This window comes from Ursus maritimus, unplaced genomic scaffold (genome assembly GCF_017311325.1).
Source record: "Ursus maritimus isolate PB19 unplaced genomic scaffold, ASM1731132v1 scaffold_3, whole genome shotgun sequence".
Lineage (NCBI taxonomy): Eukaryota > Metazoa > Chordata > Mammalia > Carnivora > Ursidae > Ursus > Ursus maritimus.
The window spans coordinates 93,525,315-93,544,751 of NW_024425563.1; the positions used below are offsets into that span (position 1 = coordinate 93,525,315).

Genomic DNA, 19,437 nt, shown 5'->3' on the forward strand with positions numbered 1-19,437 from the left:
CTTATATTCCATAGATGAGAGAAATCATATGATAATTGTCTTTCTCTGCTTGACTTATTTCACTTAGCATTATCTCCTCCAGTGCCGTCCATGTTGCAGCAAATGTTGAGAATTCGTTTTTTCTGATAGCTGAGTAATATTCCATTGTATATATGGACCACAACTTCTTAATCCAGTCATCTGTTGAAGGGCATCTCGGCTCCTTCCACGATTTAGCTATTGTGGACATTGCTGCTATGAACATTGGGGTGCATATGGCCCTCCTCTTCACTACGTCTGTACCTTTGGGGTAAACACCCAGTAGTGCAATTGCTGGATCATAGGGTAGCTCAATTTTTAACTTTTTAAGGGACCTCCACACTGTTTTCCAGAGTGGCTGTACCAACTTGCATTCCCACCAACAATGTAGGAGGGATCCCCTTTCTCCACATCCTCTCCAACAATTGTTTCTTGCCTTGCCTATTTTTGCCATTCTAACTGGTGTGAGGTGGGATCTCAGTGTTGTTTTGATTTGAATTTCCCTGACTGGCCCTTCTTCTTACATTGCTCCACATATTAGTGATGACCTTCAGACCATGTGCTTCTCTCTGCAGGCTTACAGAGAGCCAGTGCAAGAGCCCCTTCACCCTACCGGAGAGACTTTGAGGCCAAGCTCCGCAATTTCTACCGAAAACTGGAAGCCAAAGGATTTGGTCAGGGTCCAGGGAAAATTAAGTGAGTGCTCCAATGCTTGTTCACTGAGTTCAGATGCTAGATGTTCCTATCCTTTTCTCCCCTATACCTTTGTGATATTTTTTGGAGATTGGATTCCATGGTGTGGTAACAGTTATATTCACAGAAGGGAGGAAGGTGAAAAAAAAAAGTTGGAAAGAAAGAAGAAAAGAAGTTAAATTGNNNNGAAGAGAAGCAGGAAGGAAGGAAAGAGAAGAGAAGGAGAGAGATAAAAAACAGATTTCAGACAAAGGCATATACAAAATTAATGGTAGAACTTTTCAGAAAACCAGGAATCTTGAACTAAATTTTAAAAAATTGTGTATTTCCTCTTACTTATTCTTGGGACAAATTTAACTCCTTCATCAAGTTCATAGATTTTATAACTTTGTAACTGAGGTCTAAGTGAATAGTTATAATTTTTTCGCCTATGGGTTTATTATTTTCATCTTTAAAATCTAACTCTAAACTCAGGAATCCAACTTAAGAGATTCTTTTTGGAATTGATCAAAAGAATCCTAAAAGTTGTCCAATATGATGGAGTGCATCCAATTATAAAAATGTACATGTTGTCCTTGTGCTCCCCATGTTTTGAAAAGAGCATTAAAATAAATCCATTGCTGAACTTATGGAATCTGCACCTTGTTGGAGAGGCCATGGAGTGAGACCATAAGCTCGGGCACTCACAACTCCTCTAGAACGCTCTCCAACATCAGAGCTCAGAGCCACTACTCACTGCCCATATGGCTTCTTCCCAGGCTCATCATTCGTCGGGACCATTTGTTGGAAGGAACCTTCAATCAGGTGATGGCCTATTCCCGGAAGGAGCTTCAGCGAAACAAGCTCTACGTCACCTTTGTTGGAGAGGAGGGGTGAGGCACCAGCAGTTTTATGCAGACACCTCATTCGATGTGGGCAGGCCAGAGTCACCGGATCTCGGTGATTTTTCTCCAGAAGAAACAGGGTGGCTCTTAGCCTTTGCCCCAAGGTGATTCTGATCATGCCCTTCCAGGGGGTCTTTCTCTCTCCAGGTATTGCCAAGCTTTAGAATTCATGTTCTTCAAAAGCCTAAGATTATTGGAATGTCCTAGAGTCTGAGGGTACACACTTATACTGTGCATAAGCCAAAATATAGACTTAAGCTATTGGATCTTTACTTTTTCAGGTGGTGTCCACTTTTGAGGATCTGATCAAAAAGATCTTCTTCCTAGAGCGTGCATATATATCTATGTCGCAAATTTTTCATAGCATTTCAGTGATTTGGTAAGAAACTGTCTCAACAGTGGAGGACAAGCCCACCTAGAAGGGCATATCAGAACAAACTTGGAAATTTTTTTAATTCACACACATGTACTATCATGGGAAACTCTTTTATGCCTCTCACAGCAAGGTCCTTCTTTTTAATGGGCCAGCTGTGTGTTCTATCCAGTAGGTGTCATATGATTGAGTAAAGATTAAGAAACACTGCCGTAAGAATTGATTCATGGACATCTAGTAAGAAACATCGCTAAATGGCGTCCTCGTTTTCTACAGCAAATTACGCTCCCACAGGGATCCACTGTAAAGAACAGAGGCTGCACTCTGCTTTCCCTGCACTGACTCTGAAAGAACACACTAGCACCTGGATATAAACAGGCCCCCACCCCCCACGTGTAACGAGCTTCCTGGGCCTCTGCTTCCTTTGCAGCCTGGACTACAGTGGTCCTTCGCGAGAGTTCTTCTTCCTTTTGTCTCAGGAGCTATTCAACCCTTACTATGGACTCTTTGAGTACTCTGCAAATGATACCTACACAGTGCAGATCAGCCCCATGTCAGCGTTTGTGGAAAACCATCTTGAATGGTAAGATCTGGAAGGCTTGCTTGCTTATGCTTGAAAGTTCCGGGCTTTCTTAGTCAGAAGTCAGTAGTACTGACGTGAGCAGCACTGTTTCTTGTTCAGAGCAGTGGGCCAGATATTAAGAGGGGTGATGAGAGTGAACGACAAAGCCCTCGAAGGAAGATTCTGTTAGTTTTCACCCAGAACATGAAATAAATTACTAAAGACACTGCAAGTTTACTATCGGTGGTAAATTGATGTAAGATCCAGTGATTGCCTTCTGGGGAGACACTAAGGTAAGTAGACATAGATGATGTTGACATTTTTACCAAATGTTGAAAAGTCTACCGAAGTCATGAGTCCCCAGTGGAGGCTTCTTGGAGGTTTTCATGGGTTTGGAATTTGTTGACTGTGGACCAATGGCTCTAGCGTTGTACATACCAACTTCTGCGTCTTACTGTGAAGTAAGGCTGCTGGGCCAGGCGCTCTCTGAACTTCCTCCTGGCTTGAAAATCCATTATCCCTTTGGTTCTCTTTTATGGGGACATTTATTACCACTTACTGAGATGTGGAAGAAGATAACTATCGGTCAACTGTATGCAGTTCTGTGTGTGAGATATCTCACATAGGGGTGTTAGAAGTCTCCAGAAAGTTGCATGAGACAGCTAGGATGCAGGCTTTTTCCTGCTGTGGCACCACCACACCTGATTTGAAATTTATTCCTTCTCTCACTGTAGGAGCTCCTGCTGTTAAGAGGGAAATGAGTCCCGGAAACTGTTCATGTGGGTTCTTATCTAATGTTGCTCGTTTATGATGTGTTGTGATGGCTGCTGGGGAAGGGAGCTGCCGGGGTGATTCCTGGCCTCCTGGATTAGAGCTCAAATGCCTGTATTTTGGTTTATAGCATCAGAATAACCCACTTCTGCTAAGACTTCCAGCTCCTGCACATGCCGTCTCTCTCCAAAAAGTCTTAGCTCTGAAGTTCTTGAGCTGGGTCAGCAGTGTATCTGCATTAAGTAGATACAAGCGACGAACCACAAGTCGCCCGTGATTGTTCCTTTTCCTGTCAATTACCAATAAGTGGATGCTGAAGCCTATGAGGCGGAAACACAGAGGCAGGGCAGGTGGAGCACGCAAGCGGCCATTGAGGGGATTTATGACCCTGAGAATTGAATGCCAGCTCTGACTCAGGTCACATCAGGCAGAGTTCATTCCAACAGTAGAGAGTGCTGTAGCCCCCATGACACAAGAGACATACACACACAGATTATCCTTAATACGATCCCTCCATTCTCCCTTAGTTTGTAAGATGGTGTCTTAGAAGTCACGAATTACAATCAGCAATCAATAAAGAAATATTTTCATCAAACATTATGCCGCATATGACTATGCTAAGATATTGTGGGGATGCCTTCATTAATTTAGCAGTTATAAACCAAACACTCACTATGTGCGAGGAAGATACAAAGATGAAATGAGCAAGCTCTCTCCCCCGAGGAGTGGTGGAGGGGTAGTGGGAGCAGCACATGAGTAGACCAACAACTAGGCTACAATGTATTAAATGCCAGGTTATACATACTTAACACACATGCACATGTGTGTGTAAGCCTAGTATGCATATACAACCCCCAGAATTGTATTAAATCACAAGGAAAAGGTCTCACTCCGCCCAAGGTAGGGGGTGGGGTGTGGGAAGTGAAGCCAGTGAGTCTTACAAAAAGAGGGGATGATGACACCCAGTCTTAAGGGACTCAACAGAGAAGGGGAGAGAAGATATGCCCAGGAGCCAAAATGGGAATGAAGAATTGAAAGACATGAGAGGGCATGGAGCCTTCAGCAAGCAGTGTAGATATATCAAAGCAGAGAATGTCCCCAGGGTCGTGGTGGGAAGTGAGGCTGGGGACCCAAGAGAGAGGCAAATGGTCATACCCTATCTGGAGAATACTGTCATTGGATTTGTGGTTTTGAAAAGTAAATCTTGCCATTGCGTGGAGGCACATTTGAGGAGGGTAGACCGGAAAGAGTGAGACCAGCTCTAAAGCTATTGATAAGTCAGGGGGTTCAAACAGGCAGAGGTGGTGTCCAAGAAAGGAAGAGACTGACTTGAGGGGCACGTTGGAGGGAGAAGAGATTGAACTAGTTGGTTCACTGAAGTAATGTAGAGGTGAGGGAGGGAGAGAAGCATAGCGTATGTCCAGAGTTGCCTGGTTGGGTGGACTGATACTATTAGCTGTGATGGGAGTTACATGAGGTAAACGATATTCAAAGATTTTATTTATTTATTTGAGAGAGAGAGAGCACTTGAGCAGGAGGGGGATGAAGAGAGAGAAATAATCTGAAGCAGACTCTGCACCAAGTACAGGACCCAACACGGGGCTCGATCTCACCATCACGAGATCATGACCTGAGCCAAAACCAAGAGTCAGATGCTCAACTGACCAAGCCACCCGGCGCCCCTAAATGATATTTAGAGGAAAGATGAGGAATTCACTCTTTGGCAGGTAGTTTGCAGTTTCTTCTATAAGGACAGATTGATGTATTATGTAGCTAGAACTATGGCCTTGGTTAGCTGGAAAGCAGCTGGGCTGGAAATTGAGATTTGGGAGATGGCAGAGTGGCTCAACTTTGAGAGGAAATGCGAGCCCTCAGAGCTTGTGCAGAAGAAGCGCAGAGCCAAGGCCCACAACAAGGAGGACAACATGGATGTGCAAGGCATGGGCAGACTCGCAGGTCCCTGAGAAAGCTAAGAAGGAGCAGCCAGAGAGCTAAGCTCTTGGGAGGAGCGTGACGAGGGAAGGAGCACCCCGGTGGGAGCAGAAGGTGCTCTTGAGACACCTGCTGGGGAAGAGGGAGACAGTCTAGAGAGGTGGAGGCAGAAGGGATGTGTAGGCAGTAGAATGGGGTCTGCAGGGCTGCAGAGCATAGGATTTGGTGAACGGACTTGAGGACATCAAGGAAGAAAGAGCATTCAGATGACCAAGGGAGCTGCGTGTGGATGGTGGCACAGGGTACACAAGGTCAGTGCCATGGTGACATTATTGGGACCCAATGTTTTGAAGGAAACCTCGCAGTCAAGCACATTTTAGTGCAAATACAGAGTAAGGCCACAGACGAAGCCCTACTGAGAAGCACAAGTCTCGCTGGACTGGTGGCTTGCTACTTGAGAGTGGCTTCGGTCACTTTCCACTGGGGAGGGTGGCTAGCCCGCAGCCCAGCCCCTGCTCTCAACCTGGCTCGGTGGCCTTCTGCTCATCTCTGGCACTGAGGGGCTGAAGACAGCTGTGTCGACGTGTAAGTTCTACTTTACTGCGGGGAGGAAGGGAACTGTGTTATACAGGGATGTTACAAGCATTAGCAGAGTTCTCTGGATGAATCCTTTATGAATGTCAAAGTCCCCGAAGCACCGACCCTAGAGATGCTAACTACCCACTGTCTTTCCAAAGGAAGGGACATGGGGGCTTTCATCTGCTGGGGTTCCCACTCATGTCAAGTATATTTGCTGTGCAGCCTAGAACAAAATTGCAGGTAGCTTTCTGAGCCACTAGCAATGTCCCCAGAGCCCAGGCAGAGGAGGGCCCCGTAGTGCTGCACATCGGATGGCGAATTGTTATAAAGGGAGCAGGGACTTCCCGTCCGATGCAAGGCTGCAGCTCTAAATCTCCAGTGGCCTGCACCCTGGCTGGGCGAGAAGGAGGGATGCAGAACCAGCACAGGTGCCAGACTATACGGTGAACCTCATGTGGAGTTGGACCCTGTTGGTCCTTCCGTAGAAGCTGTGGTCACCGATGGATGTAGCCCTGCCAGACATGAGTCAGGCAGCAATTGGCTGGGAAAGAGCATCTCGACACTCTTCTTCCATCCTCCAGCCCCATTGGCCAAACCACCCATAAACCAGAGGGCAAGGGATCTCCAGCTATTGCAGCCCATAGCAGCCTGTCCCCAAGGTTACTGTGCAAGGCAAAGAATGGTGGGAAACCCACGAAGGTGAAAGGCAAGGATTAAAAATAACGAGAAGAGCCCCTACAACTCAGGACTTTCAATCCATCCACTAGAAATATTACCATTTGCTAAACTGTGTGTGTCTAGCATATGTGGTCTTTGACTACAGAAATCTCAAAGTAATATTCCAAAGTCTATATCTTCATTCCTTGCCATTTGCATATTAATGAGGTGTTCATACGCTGACCTTTTTATTCTTTTCATCCCTATTGTATGCTGATTTTATGGCTCTGGAAATACAGAAGTTATTGTAAAGCTAAATAATAAAACATCCATTGAAAGCTTACTAACCATGCCAGGCACTGTTCTAGACACTTCCATGTAACAATATTATAACCCAAATACTGAGTAGATGAAGATACTGATATAGATGAAGATAGTAAGGGACAGATAAAACCAATGTCACAGAGATAGTCACCAACCAAGTAGGGATTGGAACCCAGGCAACCTGGCTCCAGCATCAGGCTCTAGACCCCATACTAGGGCAAAGGCAGGTATTCAATTGGGCAAATTACATACAATATGATCATTGCTATATATACCTCATTACGCGCTTACCACATTGTATGATAATTAGTATTAGGTACAAGGAGCTTTAAGAATGAGTGGGAAATGGGTGTGCCTGAGTGGCTCAGTTGTTAAGCATCTGCCTTTGGCTCAGGTCATGATCCTGGGATCGAGCCAGATGTTGGGCTCCCTGCTCAGTGAGGAGCTTGCTTCTCCCTCTTCCTCTGCCCCTCCCCCTGCTTGTGCTCTCTCTCTCTCTCTCTCTCTCTCTCTCGAAAGGAAGGAAGGAAGGGAGGGAGGGAGGGAGGGAGGGAGGGAGGAAGGAAGGAAGGAAGGAAGGAAGGAAGGAAGGAAGGAAGAAAGAAAGAAAGAAAGAAAGAAAGAAAGAAAGAAAGAAAGAGTGGGGAAAAGAGGCTTCCAGATAGAGGTCCCAACATCCACAGCAGGTGGAGGCGTGAACACACATATGTCCGTTCGGTGTGCCTACAAAATAGAGATAAAGAGGTTATGAAGTCCTCCTCATGTTAGTAGGAAAGGGCGTCTGATGGCCTTCCAGGGAGTTTGGATTTTATCATGAAGATGACAAGGCAGTATTTTTGAGGAATGTCTTGACCAGATCTGTATTTTAGAAAGTCAACTCTGCTTATAAGTAGTTGAATTGGAGTGGGTAATGGGGGTGTCATTTAAGAGACTGTTGAAATAGTTCTTTCAAAAGAAAATAAACTAGGACAAAAGCAGTGGGCATGGAGTTATTTCAGAAGGAGAAGGAGCAAATAAGCAAAACTTGGTGTTGAATTATAGATGATGGAGAGTTAAGTGTATGAAATTTTCCACTTGCTATAAAGTGATGTGTAAGAAAATACCAAGTAAAAAAATTCTCATATATTTTGAATGGAGGTCACAAAACTATAAATGTGCAAAGCTCTAAACTTATTTTTATGTCTAATACCAAGTATGAATGGTGCAAAATGCATATATTTTCGAATTATTATGCTTGAATAGGAAAGATTCACGTTCAGCCTAAACATCTCTAAGGGCCTTCCCTGATCCTTGATGTAAAATAGCCTATCCCCTTATAACTCTCCAAATTAACAGCTTTTCATAGTGACAGAACTTATTGCTATATAGGATAAAGTATTTATATATTTATCTTGTATATTTATAGCTCATTATTGTTTGTCTCTCCCCCTAGAATGTAAGCCCTGGAGTACCAGGGTCTTATTTTCCTAATCACAAACTTGGCACTCAATAAATATGCGTGGAAGCAAAGAAAGAAAGAAGTATGGGAGGGAGGCAAGAAGAGTGGATGGATGGACAGATGGACGGATAGATGGACGAATAGAAGGATGGATGGAAGGAAGGAAGGAAGGAAGGAAGGAAGGAAGGAAGGAAGGAAGGAAAGGGAGGCAGGCTTGCTCCCCAGTTAAAAATCCTTGGTTATGAGAGTTTCAATCTTATTTCAATTTTTAGTTCAAAATATTTGGGATTCAGAAAAACAGTGCTCATTTTTTAATGTCATTTAAGATTCTACCAATTGTCCTCTCTAAAATCACCACTGGGAATTCTTTTTCTGTCTCAGTGATTCTAAATGCCACGTCTCCCAGAGCAAATCTAAGGTGCACTGAAGTCTTAACAATTGGAATAGGTGACCAGCTTCTGTAGTCTGGGGCAGAGTGCTGAAACGGCAGACATGCTCCGTTTGAAGTATTAGCGCGCATCACTGTAAGCAGTTACTGTGATATGAGTCACTCTTTATATAATCATCAGCACAAGAATTTTCAGAAGCCAGGTTTCAAATCTGACACTGTTTAATCAGTTTCTGTTCAACAACTAGAAGGTCCCTGTGGTCATTTCATATCAGTGATAGTGACAGATCTCACCTTATCAGTGTCACAACCAGAATTCTAAGACCTCTCAAGTCAAAATCTCCAAGAGCCTTTGCTAACTGCAACATAGACCCTCCTTCTGCCTCTGCCCTGACCTCTCTCCCTTTCCAAGCACACACTACTTGGGTGGTAAAAGGGGAGGCGCGGGGAGGAGGGGGACTCCTTTGAACATGTTTAGAGGTTAGCCGAGTGGGTATTAAGTGTAATTGTAGAGTTTTATGGCACTTTAGAAGTCCTGGGTAACATACTTTAAATATCCCTTGCTACAGGTGCAGAGGCTTGAATTAGTAGGTAGAAACCACAATATCACAAGATCCCATTGGATGTCTCCTGGCCCTTCAACCTCCCAGGGCCCCTCCTGACAGACGAGCTCAGGGTGTAGTTTTTATATGAGTCAGGATCAGATAAACTCCCTTACCCCAAGTCATCCAATACCAGTCGCTAGGGTCTTCCATAGACCAAGAGCTTCATGGGTCCCATCGGCGGAATCTGAGTAGCCTTCCCAGCAGCGCTGGCAAGAAACTGGCACATAAGCTAGTTTAGAAATCACTATTCAAATGTGCATGACCTGTTGTGACTACGCCCTTTCTGTTCATTTGTGAAGCCAGCTTTCTTCAGAACTTGTGAGATATTTTAGGTAAAACTTCAAAGCTATTAGAAAGAATGCTGACTTTGAACACTTGCATTCTCCAAGAATAGACCTGAGGATTTAATATAGTTAATATATTCAATTCAGTTGGAAAAGAATGGACTCATTAGTTAATGATGCCAACACAACGAGCTGTGCAACAAAACGTTGGGTTAAATTTCTCTCTAATCTGAAAGCGTATGTAAAAATCATAACAAAATTTCTTCAAGCAAACCTAGGTGATTTATAGATATTTTAGACATAGACATTATTGAGAACGTAAAAGAAATAAGAAACCTTGTGTGGTAGAGACCTTTTAAATCGTGATTGGAACCCTCAAATCTATAGTAGAAAAGACATATTTGAATATATGTAAAAATTAAAATAATTTTTATGGCAGAAATACCATAAACGAACTCAAAAGGCAAGCTTAAAAAATGGATCTATGATCATTTTAGTGAATTTATCTAGAGATTACATGTGTGTAATTTTTTAAAAATAAATTTTTAAAGACTAAAATGCCATTTGATACAAAGGGCTTAGCTAAGTTATCAGAGGGAAGCATGTGTCAGACATGAACTCCTCTGTGCACTCCCGCTCCTGGGGACTTGGTGCTGGTCACACAGACTGCCTGGCGGTGAGTGTCCCCGAGCATATTATAAATGCCATGTGTACGTGCCGCTACCTTGCTCTCCCGACCTGGTGTCTTTCTTTCTCTACCCCATTCTGCCACCACCCACCCACCCCCACCCCCCCTCCACCCCGGTTACTCAGCACAAAAGTCTTTACCAATTCCCACTATCACAGAATGAAGTCCAGATTCCTCAAATCCTCAGGAGAGCTCAAGGTCTGAGACCGCTGGCCTTGAGACACCATCTGCCTCTCCTGGCCAGCTCCTCCTTTGTTCTCCTGCTGCGTCTCCCAGGGCTACACGCTACTCTCTTCTGTCCCCTATTGTTCCTGTTGTTCCTCTGTCCCCCTTCTCTCAATCACATGGGTCCACATTTCCCCCGCCCTTAAAGTACCCACTTAAAATATTTTGTAGTTCCTTCCTGATGTCTTTCCAGAACTTTCTTCTGAAAAACAACTTCATCTTCTCTTGAATTCTTTGAGAGACAAAGGTGTTCAAACACTTTTAACTCAAACTGCTTGCCAACGGAATTCATGTTCAATCCCAGTGTCTAGAACAATGACAGTAGAGCCAGTCCCCATCAGGTGCTGGGTGGCTGCCCACTTGCCCACTCAGATCCTTCTTCTCCCTCCCTGGGTCTTTGCATTGCAAAGATTTGTGTTAGTTTTGAAACTGGGTCAGGCAACCCCTTATTGTCTTTGCCCTTCGCACCCAGCATAGTTTCTGGCCTAGAGGCAGCCCTCCAGTTCCTGAGGCAGGGTGCTACCCAGCAAGAGGTGATGACTTCAGAGCCTGGCAAACCTGCGTGTAAATTCCTCCTCCGGCTCTTCATCGCTGTGTGGACCTGGGCAGTGTTCTTAACCTATCTGAATCTCAGCCAACTTGCACGGAGGTTGTAAACGTAAAGCAAAAGTGGCTGGCACCCCGCACATATTTAAATGTAGATGCTATCATTCTATCCTTGATATTTTTGCAGGGACATCGGAAGGTGCTAGAGAGAGCTAGAGTGGTTCCTTCGATCCGCCGTTTCTCAGCCTCAGCACTAGTGACGGTGGGGGCCAGATAATTACTGTAGGGACCGTCTCATGGGCTGTAGAATGTTTAGCGGCGTCCCTGGGCTCTGCTCACTGGGTCCAGTGGCACCACCACCACCACCATCCCCAGTGATGACAACCCAGAATGTCTCCAGACATTGCCAAATGTCTCCTGGGAGGCAGATGTCTCCCTGTTGAGAACCCCTGCTTTTATGTTCCCCTACGGAAAGAGCTGGGAAAAGCAGAGTGTCTCATGACTGAACAAGGGCAGCAACAGTTTTGCAGGATGAAGAATATTCCTGCAGGCCTATAGTATCACAACAACACGTGCAATATTGGAATAAGTCATTTTTTTAGACATCTTTGATTACTGGATCAGCATAACCCAGCCCCTGAGCGGGGGCCAGGCAAGAGGCTCGGTGCTGTCAGGCGCCTGACTCCATGCTCTGATTCTTTCTATACCATCCAGAAGGGAGCCGCCCACTTGCTTTAATCATTTGCTTCCGGGACACTTGCCTCCTGGACTCAGGGGCGAAGCTTAGAGAGAGGCCATGCCTCTCGGGAGTCAGGATTCACGTGGAGTTCCTTGGGAGGGTCTTTCAGGCCGAGTGCTGTCACCTGCCCCGTAGGCCACCGTCTCCCTCCCAGCAGGCCTGCGGCTGTGCAGGAGGGCCAAGTACCACACTGCAGTCTTCCTGTAGACCAGGAGGGAGCGATAACAGAGCAAACCACTGGCGGGGCTTCCAGGGCCAAGTCCAACCCACCATTAGCTGTGGAGATGGAAGACTAGCTTGGGGCCAAGCTCTGCATTCATCTGGAAGGAATGCGCACCAGGCAAAGGGAATGAAAACAATGCCGGGCGTGGCATGGGAGCAAGGAGCAGGGAAACGTCACCCTGCCGGAGGACTGGGCACTGCAAAGAGCCAACACTCCACTTTACTAACACCCATTCCAGAACAGATCCATAGCAAGGATGTCGTTACTGTTGGCTCTTGCCCTGCTGTTTACACTGTGTGTTCACTTTCCGGAGGGCGTTCTGCTCACCTAAGTTATGGGATGTCAGGTACAGCATAGAGAATATAGTCAATAGTATTGTAATAAGTTTGCATGGTGACAGATACCTAGACTCACCATGGTGAGCATTCCGTAATGTACAAAAACAAATTACTATGACATACGCCTGAACCTAGTAGGATATTGCATGTAAGGTGTACTTCAATTTTTAAAAATTGTATTAGCAATCAGTAGCCCTAAAAATGGCTCTTTCTGGAAGCCTAGCTGTGTGGAACAGCAAAAGCATGTAACGTTTCTGAGGAGGCTCTAAGAGGCAAAGACTTGAATTGTAAGAGAGAGCCGGAAATTGATGGGACCAGAGCCCTGAGGAGGCGAGAGGGAAGAAGACCTGTCACACTAGCGAAGAGAGAGACTTTGAACCAGGACTTGCCCTCGTTTTGGCTGGAGGGAAAGAAGTGGCAAGTGTAGTTTGCAGATCCACGCTTGAGGCTGGCCACACATGAAGGGGATTAGCTTTGGCAAAAGGAAGAGCCCTTCCCCTCTTTCTTGGGGTGGAAGGTGGCACAGACAGTTGCCTTGGCCGCAGGTAAGTGGGCTGAGGGTAAGTGTAGCGCCTGCTTGAGAAGAGACAGGTGCTTACACTCCATCCCTTCTCTGGTGTCTGTTCATAAAATGCAGTGGCTGATGCCTAAGGCGAAACGTCCCTTGTGACTTCCAGACTGTTTTTTTTCTCCAGTTTAAAAAAAAAGGATGAGGGATGTGGAGTTAGTGGTTCTCTTTCATTGGCAACTGCAGAACTTGTTTTAAATGCAGATTTCCAGGACCCCACCCCACAGAGTCTGATCTCCAGGCACCTATATTTTAACAAGCACCCCGGGGATTCTGATGACCGTAGAAGGGTCGCCTCGCTTGGAGAAACATCGTCATAGATGCGGGCGGCTTCCAGAGCCCTCAGCGTGAGAAGAAGGAAACTAGATGTCCATGCAGTTTTCACGCCGAGAAATGAAGTCACCGCAGGCAGCAACAACAGATTTTTCAGTCCATTTAGCAAGATGTGACAAGTTAGAAAACGTAAAGATCCAAAAATGAAGGCAATCATATTGGGTAAAGCCTAGAAACATACATTGTGTGGGAACACCATAAATATTGCATGCACTTAAATAATGAGGTCGAGAAAACATAATTATTTTTAATTAATAATTGTTACGAGCGTAAGGAAAGAGGAATATCTTTGAGATAGGTTTGTAAAGTAAAATAGAACTTAGCAATTATGAAGTGCTTTTCATCTTCAAAGAACCTATTAACATTAAATTACTCTTCTTTTTCATTCTCCCATGAGGTTAGGTCAGCAAATGTGAACATTATTATCCCTTATTTGTAGATGGGAAGAGAAGAGTGGAGGAGTTGTGACATGTCCAGGTAGACGTAACATTGAAAGGACTTAAAAGAAAAAAAGTTCCCACCAGACAGGAGATCTGGGTTTTCAGGCTGTTACTTCACCTTTGCTCTCCTACGTGCTTATATTATTGGAAAAGAAGTTACGGTCGCTTTTGTATGATCACCTACCTGTTGGCAGCGGGACGGAAGGAGCTCACTGCTGCACGGGGATGGGAGAAGCCATTGACTTCTCTTGACAGGCTTTTGAAAGAATCACAGTTCATTCATGTGACCAGACTATTTACGTTACCTTACTGCAGCCAGCATATAAAGTGGGGATTAAAAATTTTGCTTCGATTACATGACTCAACCTCTTTTTTATGAATACAATTATTATGACTTGATTAAATAAGTGGGAATTGATGCTGCCCACCTTAAAAATTTGCTCTGAGGACAAAGGAAAGGAAAGCACTCTGGTAACAACACCAAGTCCAAGAATAAATTAGCATACGTGGCAAATATCACAGCGGAGAAATCCCTAAGCTTGACTCTTTCTAGGGATAAAAAGTAACAAAGTTGGGACTATCATTGAAATCACCGAAAGAGGCACTTTCCACGAAATTTGTTCATTTTCTGATTTGTTTAAATACCAAATAGAATTAACAGAGTCAACAGCATCTTGTCTATTGGAAGAGGTTTAAAAATACATAAATTATGTGAAACTATAGAGGTTTACTTTTCTGTTTAGCCTCAATCTCATGAGAGGAAATGTACATTCAGAGCTGTGGGAAGGGCGGAGTTGGACAGCAGCGGAAGCTGGAATGAATGGAGGGTCAGGGCCAATGTAAACCACATAGAGTGGGTTTCCTAAATTGAGAATAGTGAAGCCGTCTAAAAACAAAGTGTTGGAAATGGCATTTCAGAGGTGAGCTAGGCACGGAGATCAAGATTGGTGCAGATGTGCAAATCTAATAATCGAGGATATCATTGTGATGGGGCGCCCGGGGGGGCTCAGTCGGTGAAATGGCTGCCTTCAGCTCAGGTCAGGATCCCAGGGTCCTGGGATTGAGCCTGGCATCGGGCTCCCTGCTCAGCAGGGAGTCTGCTTCTCCCTCTCCCTCTGCTCCGCCCCACCCGCTCGCTAGTACACTCTCTCTCTCTCTCTCAAATAAATAACTAAAAGCTTTTTAAAAATTTTTTTTAATTTTTAAAAGAATATCCTTAGGAAAGATACATGTGAATCACTCTAGACTTAAGGAGGTGTATGATACGATCCAGGACACAGATCCCCAGGCATAGGCTGGGCACAGATCTTGGGACCGTGGAATCTGTAAGGGTAAAAAAGGGGCAAGAAGGGCTTTCCGTTTTCAGATGATGAATAACAGAGATAGACTCCAAGATTGGCTTTCCCTACTGTCCAGAGTTCTAGGGGCTTTGTCTTTTTATATTCTAATCCCAAAGAATATCAATTAATTCTATTTTTTTTAAGATTTTATTTGTTTCAGAGAGAGTGGGGAGAGAGAAAGAGGGAGAAGCAGATCCCTGCTGAGGAAGGAGCCCGATGTGGGACTCAATCCCAGGACCCTGGGATCATGACCTGAGCCAAGGCAGACGCTTAACTGACTGAGCCACCCAGGCGTCCCAGTAATTAATTCTATTATCTAAAGAAAAGTACAGTCAGTAGATAAATCTTCAAAGCAATAAAGCCATATAAAACATAGTTGCAAACCTCAGTATCATATTTATTTATTATTTTGTTCGGTTTATGTTTCCCATATTCCCCCTCTATCCATACAGTTAATTCAGAACCAATTACTTAAATAGCTTCAAGTAGTCCTGCTGTCCTGGTTATATCAGTACCTGTGTAGCGTAAGACGTTGATATTGTCAAAGCCATCATTATTTTGCCAATCACATGAAAATTATAGAATGTCATTGAAGGTGAGGCTTCAGTGAGTCTAAAAATTTCCTGAACCGTAATAATGTCACTAGACGGTATGCCCCATGGGAGCTCGGGAGCCTTGTCTGTTGTATTCCCTAAGTAGCCCAACAACTAGCCCAGTTCCCCAAAAATGGGAGGTACCTCATTATGATTTGTCAGAAGGAACGAAGGCAGACCTAGAAGTTGTTTAAGCTCTGTCAAATTGATTGTTTTCTTTAAACCTGAGTTTTAGTAAAATATCGTGCATTGCTTAATGAGTCACAGGCAAGAGCGGGACACAACATTTAAAGGGTCAGTAAGGCATTATGGATTCTGCTTGGAGCACAGTGACATTGCTCCCCTATATTCTCTGCTTTGTGTAGCTCAGATAATTAAGACATTAAACCTTCACTTTCCTGGATTGCTCAGATGAGGATATAGTGGATTTGAGCATTTTCGTTATGTAGGCAAGTGGTCAACTTTTCTTCATAATTCTAGGTATGGAACCAAAGCCCATGTCTCTTTCGAGATCAGGTAAATTCTCCTCTTGCATGATACGAAATCTATGACTTTTGTGGCTCAACTTACAAACTACGCAATAATATGCTTCTTGAGAAGCATTCCAGAAAGCTAAAGAGGATTTTCGGATTCTATATTCGTGTTCTCTATTCCTTTCCTAGAGTTGCCATATACCAAATTACCACAAACTGTGTATTCTCAGTCTGGAGGTCAGAAGCCCAAAAGCAAGGTGTTGGCAAAGACATCTCCTTCTGAAGGCTCTAGAGGCGAATCCTTCCTCACCTCATTCACGTTCTGGTGGCTCTGAGAATTTCGTGGTTTGTGGCTGCATCACTCCAATCTCTGCTTCTCTCTTTTTGTGGCCCCTCTGTTTCTGTGTCTTCTCTTCTGTCTCTCATAAGGACATTTGTCAATGGACTTAGGGCCCATGTGAATAATCCAAGATGATCTCATCTTGAGATCCTTAATCATATCCGCAAAGACCCTTTTTCCATTCACAGATTCCAGGGTTTGGGAAGCAGACATATCTTCTTGGGGGCCAACGTTCAACCCACTAAAAGGCACAGATAATTTGCATCATATACTTCTAGAAGAGCTTTCTCTAAAAAGGAGTCACTCAATTGGCCGCCATATTGAGGAGCAAGCAGCCCTGTTCTTACTCGTTTGCCCCCTGCAGGGCTGATATTAATAGCGGGCACTTGGCAGGCATCAGGGCTAGACATTCATTTCAGCTGCTAATTAGCAATCAGAAGATAATATCCTGTCATTATCTTGTGTTGGCAGAGTCTCTTTCACGGCAGATGAAGAAAAATTCAAGTTTTCTCAGCTAATTGCAACACTGTTTCCTCACACAAGGAGCTATGAAAACCAAATAAAAATCATGCCTTGCATCTGCTATATTTAAACAACTATGGGGGTGTGAGGGAGGGGATTCTTTACACTTTCCTTGAAACATTATCTGAGTAAGGGTGGGTCTAGAGAACGGACCTAATCTATCTAACCCCAGAGGCCTTGACCTACATTCCACTCTGGCCACCTGCTCCCACAATGGCCCTCCCAGCCTCATTATCACCCAGCACCGTGCCATATCTGAGATTGAAAAATTGAAAATCCCACCATCAATCATTCTACATCCAGCGTTCCCACCTCCTCCCCCTACCACAGCTGCTCACCAAGTTCATTTGCACCTCAGACTCACCATCCCCTACCCATCTGGCGTGGCTTCCTTCACCCCAGGCCTCCATGCTTGCACTCCATCTGATGGGCAAAACGCCACCTTGGATCAATGTCATAATGCCCTCTCCCACATTCAGTGCCAGAGCTGTTTCCCGTAGCTCTAGCACCAAAGAAAACGAAATAATTCTGAGAGATGGTACAAGCCTAAATCATACCCTCTGACATCAGCAGATTCTATGGCAAAGCTCACCAGCCCTTTGACTGATGCATCTTCCATTCCACCGTCCCGAAAGCCCCTGCCCAATGAGCTCTTTCACTTTGACGGGATGACTTCAGATCCTGCTCAAGTAGAAACACTGAGGAGCCCACCTCAATTTCACACCCCAACAACAAATGCCCAGTGCTGACACCTTCCCGGCATCACCCTTGTCTTGTTCGAGACAGACCTTTCCACTTAGGCTCCGGATCCATCCGCTCCCATCTCCTCTGTGCCCTCGCTCCAGCACCTTCCTCTTTCTCGTCCATCTTTACACTTTACCTTCTCCCCCTGGGTATGGCTCCTTTCCTTCACTCACTTCTCCTACTGAATCTGATGTCAGTATTCATCACCGAAACTGCCCTTTCCATGAGCAGCAGAGACCACCTAATCAACAAACCCAGTGAACTATTATCACTCCTTACCTTAGTGGAAACTTTTACTTATGTATTTTTTTTAAAGATTTTATTTATTTATTTGACAGAGATAGAGACAGCCAGCGAGAGAGGGAACACAAGCATGGGGAGTGGGAGAGGAAGAAGCAGGCTCAAAGCGGAAGAGTCTGATGTGGGGCTCGATCCCATAACGCCGGGATCACGCCCTGAGCCGAAGACAGACGCCTAACCGCTGTGCCACCCAGGCGCCCCTACTTATGTATTTTATACGTAAATAAACATGTATGATTTTATAACATTGATAATATGCGGCATTGTAAGAAATTTAATTTGTATAAGGCAGTATCTCCACACAGAAATAAATGCTATTAATATTTGGACTCGAGGGGCACTGGGTGGCACAGTCAGTTACATGTCCAACCCTTGGTTTCAGCTCAGATTGTGATCTCAGGGAAATGAGGTGGAGTCCCACACAATAGGCCATCAAGGCATCTGCCTGGGACTATCTCTCCCTCCACCCTTCCCGCCACTCTCTCGCTCTCTCTCAAATAGATACATTAATCCTCAAAAAAATATCTGTTGACTCAAGTCCTTCCATGATATTTTATGGATGGTCGGCTAGATGGATGGATGGAAAGGTAGATATAATTCTGTATAAAATAGAACAGTAGAATCAAAGTTCACTGTTTTATAAAGTTCTCTCCATGTTACAGTATGAATTCTAAAGCTCTATTTTTAGCCTGACCTCTCTGTTGAGCTGTGAACTCTTTTATCCAGATACCTACTAGACATCTTTCTTTTGACCCTCCTCCAACTTGGCATCTGTCTAATCTCTCCATGAGCCACTTCCTGCCATCCTTCACTTCTCCGTCTGCTCACATAAAGCTCCATGTCCTGACATTTTTACTTCCAAAATTTTTCTCACAATGACTTGGACATACTGTAATACACCCCCCAATTTGTCCTCCTCAAATCTGTCCTTCACATGACTGCAGACTGATTTCTTAAATGCCAAACCAAGTATATCCCTCCCTTGCTTCAACTCTTCGGTCTATCCCCATTCTCTAGGATTTAAAAGCTGAGTTTGTTGGCATGGAAACTAAAACCTTCCGGGACCTCCCACTTCCTCTTTCTTCAGCCTAATCTTGCCGCTCCTCACTCTTTATGCTCTAGTCATCATGAACACATTCCATTCTATTTCCTGCCTCTTTCCTCATGTGAGTTTATTTTCTTGGAAAGCCTTTCCTTGCTTTAAGTGATCTAATTTCTACTCATTTTTCAAAGCTCACCTCAGTCATCGCTTCCTCCAGGAACCCAGCCTAGATGTAATCCCTCCCAAACCAGCAGGTGTCCTTCCTCCGTGTTTTCACACGCCATGTGTACTTTGCTACAGCACATCTTAGGTGGCTATGAATTGCTGCATTGTTGTATCCATCCCCCTACTGTCCTGTAAACTCTTCGAAGTGAGCGTGTTTACCTGTGGCATCTTGGTACACACCTGGCACATGGTAGGCAATCAGTAAATCCATTGAAATTGAAAATGCATGAACACACCGTAATTTCTCTCA

The 19,437-nt window shown here is 44.6% G+C and overlaps 1 protein-coding gene across 1 annotated transcript in view; it reads left to right on the forward strand.

Annotated features, from left to right (window-relative positions):
- HECW1 (HECT, C2 and WW domain containing E3 ubiquitin protein ligase 1) overlaps positions 1 to 19,437 on the forward strand; it is a 229,670-nt gene that overhangs the window by 184,420 nt on the left and 25,813 nt on the right. Inside the window, exons 19-21 of the mRNA XM_040644429.1 lie at positions 594 to 714; positions 1,470 to 1,583; positions 2,399 to 2,551. Coding sequence (XP_040500363.1) covers positions 594 to 714; positions 1,470 to 1,583; positions 2,399 to 2,551 — 388 coding nt within the window. The remainder of the gene's footprint in view (positions 1 to 593; positions 715 to 1,469; positions 1,584 to 2,398; positions 2,552 to 19,437) is intronic.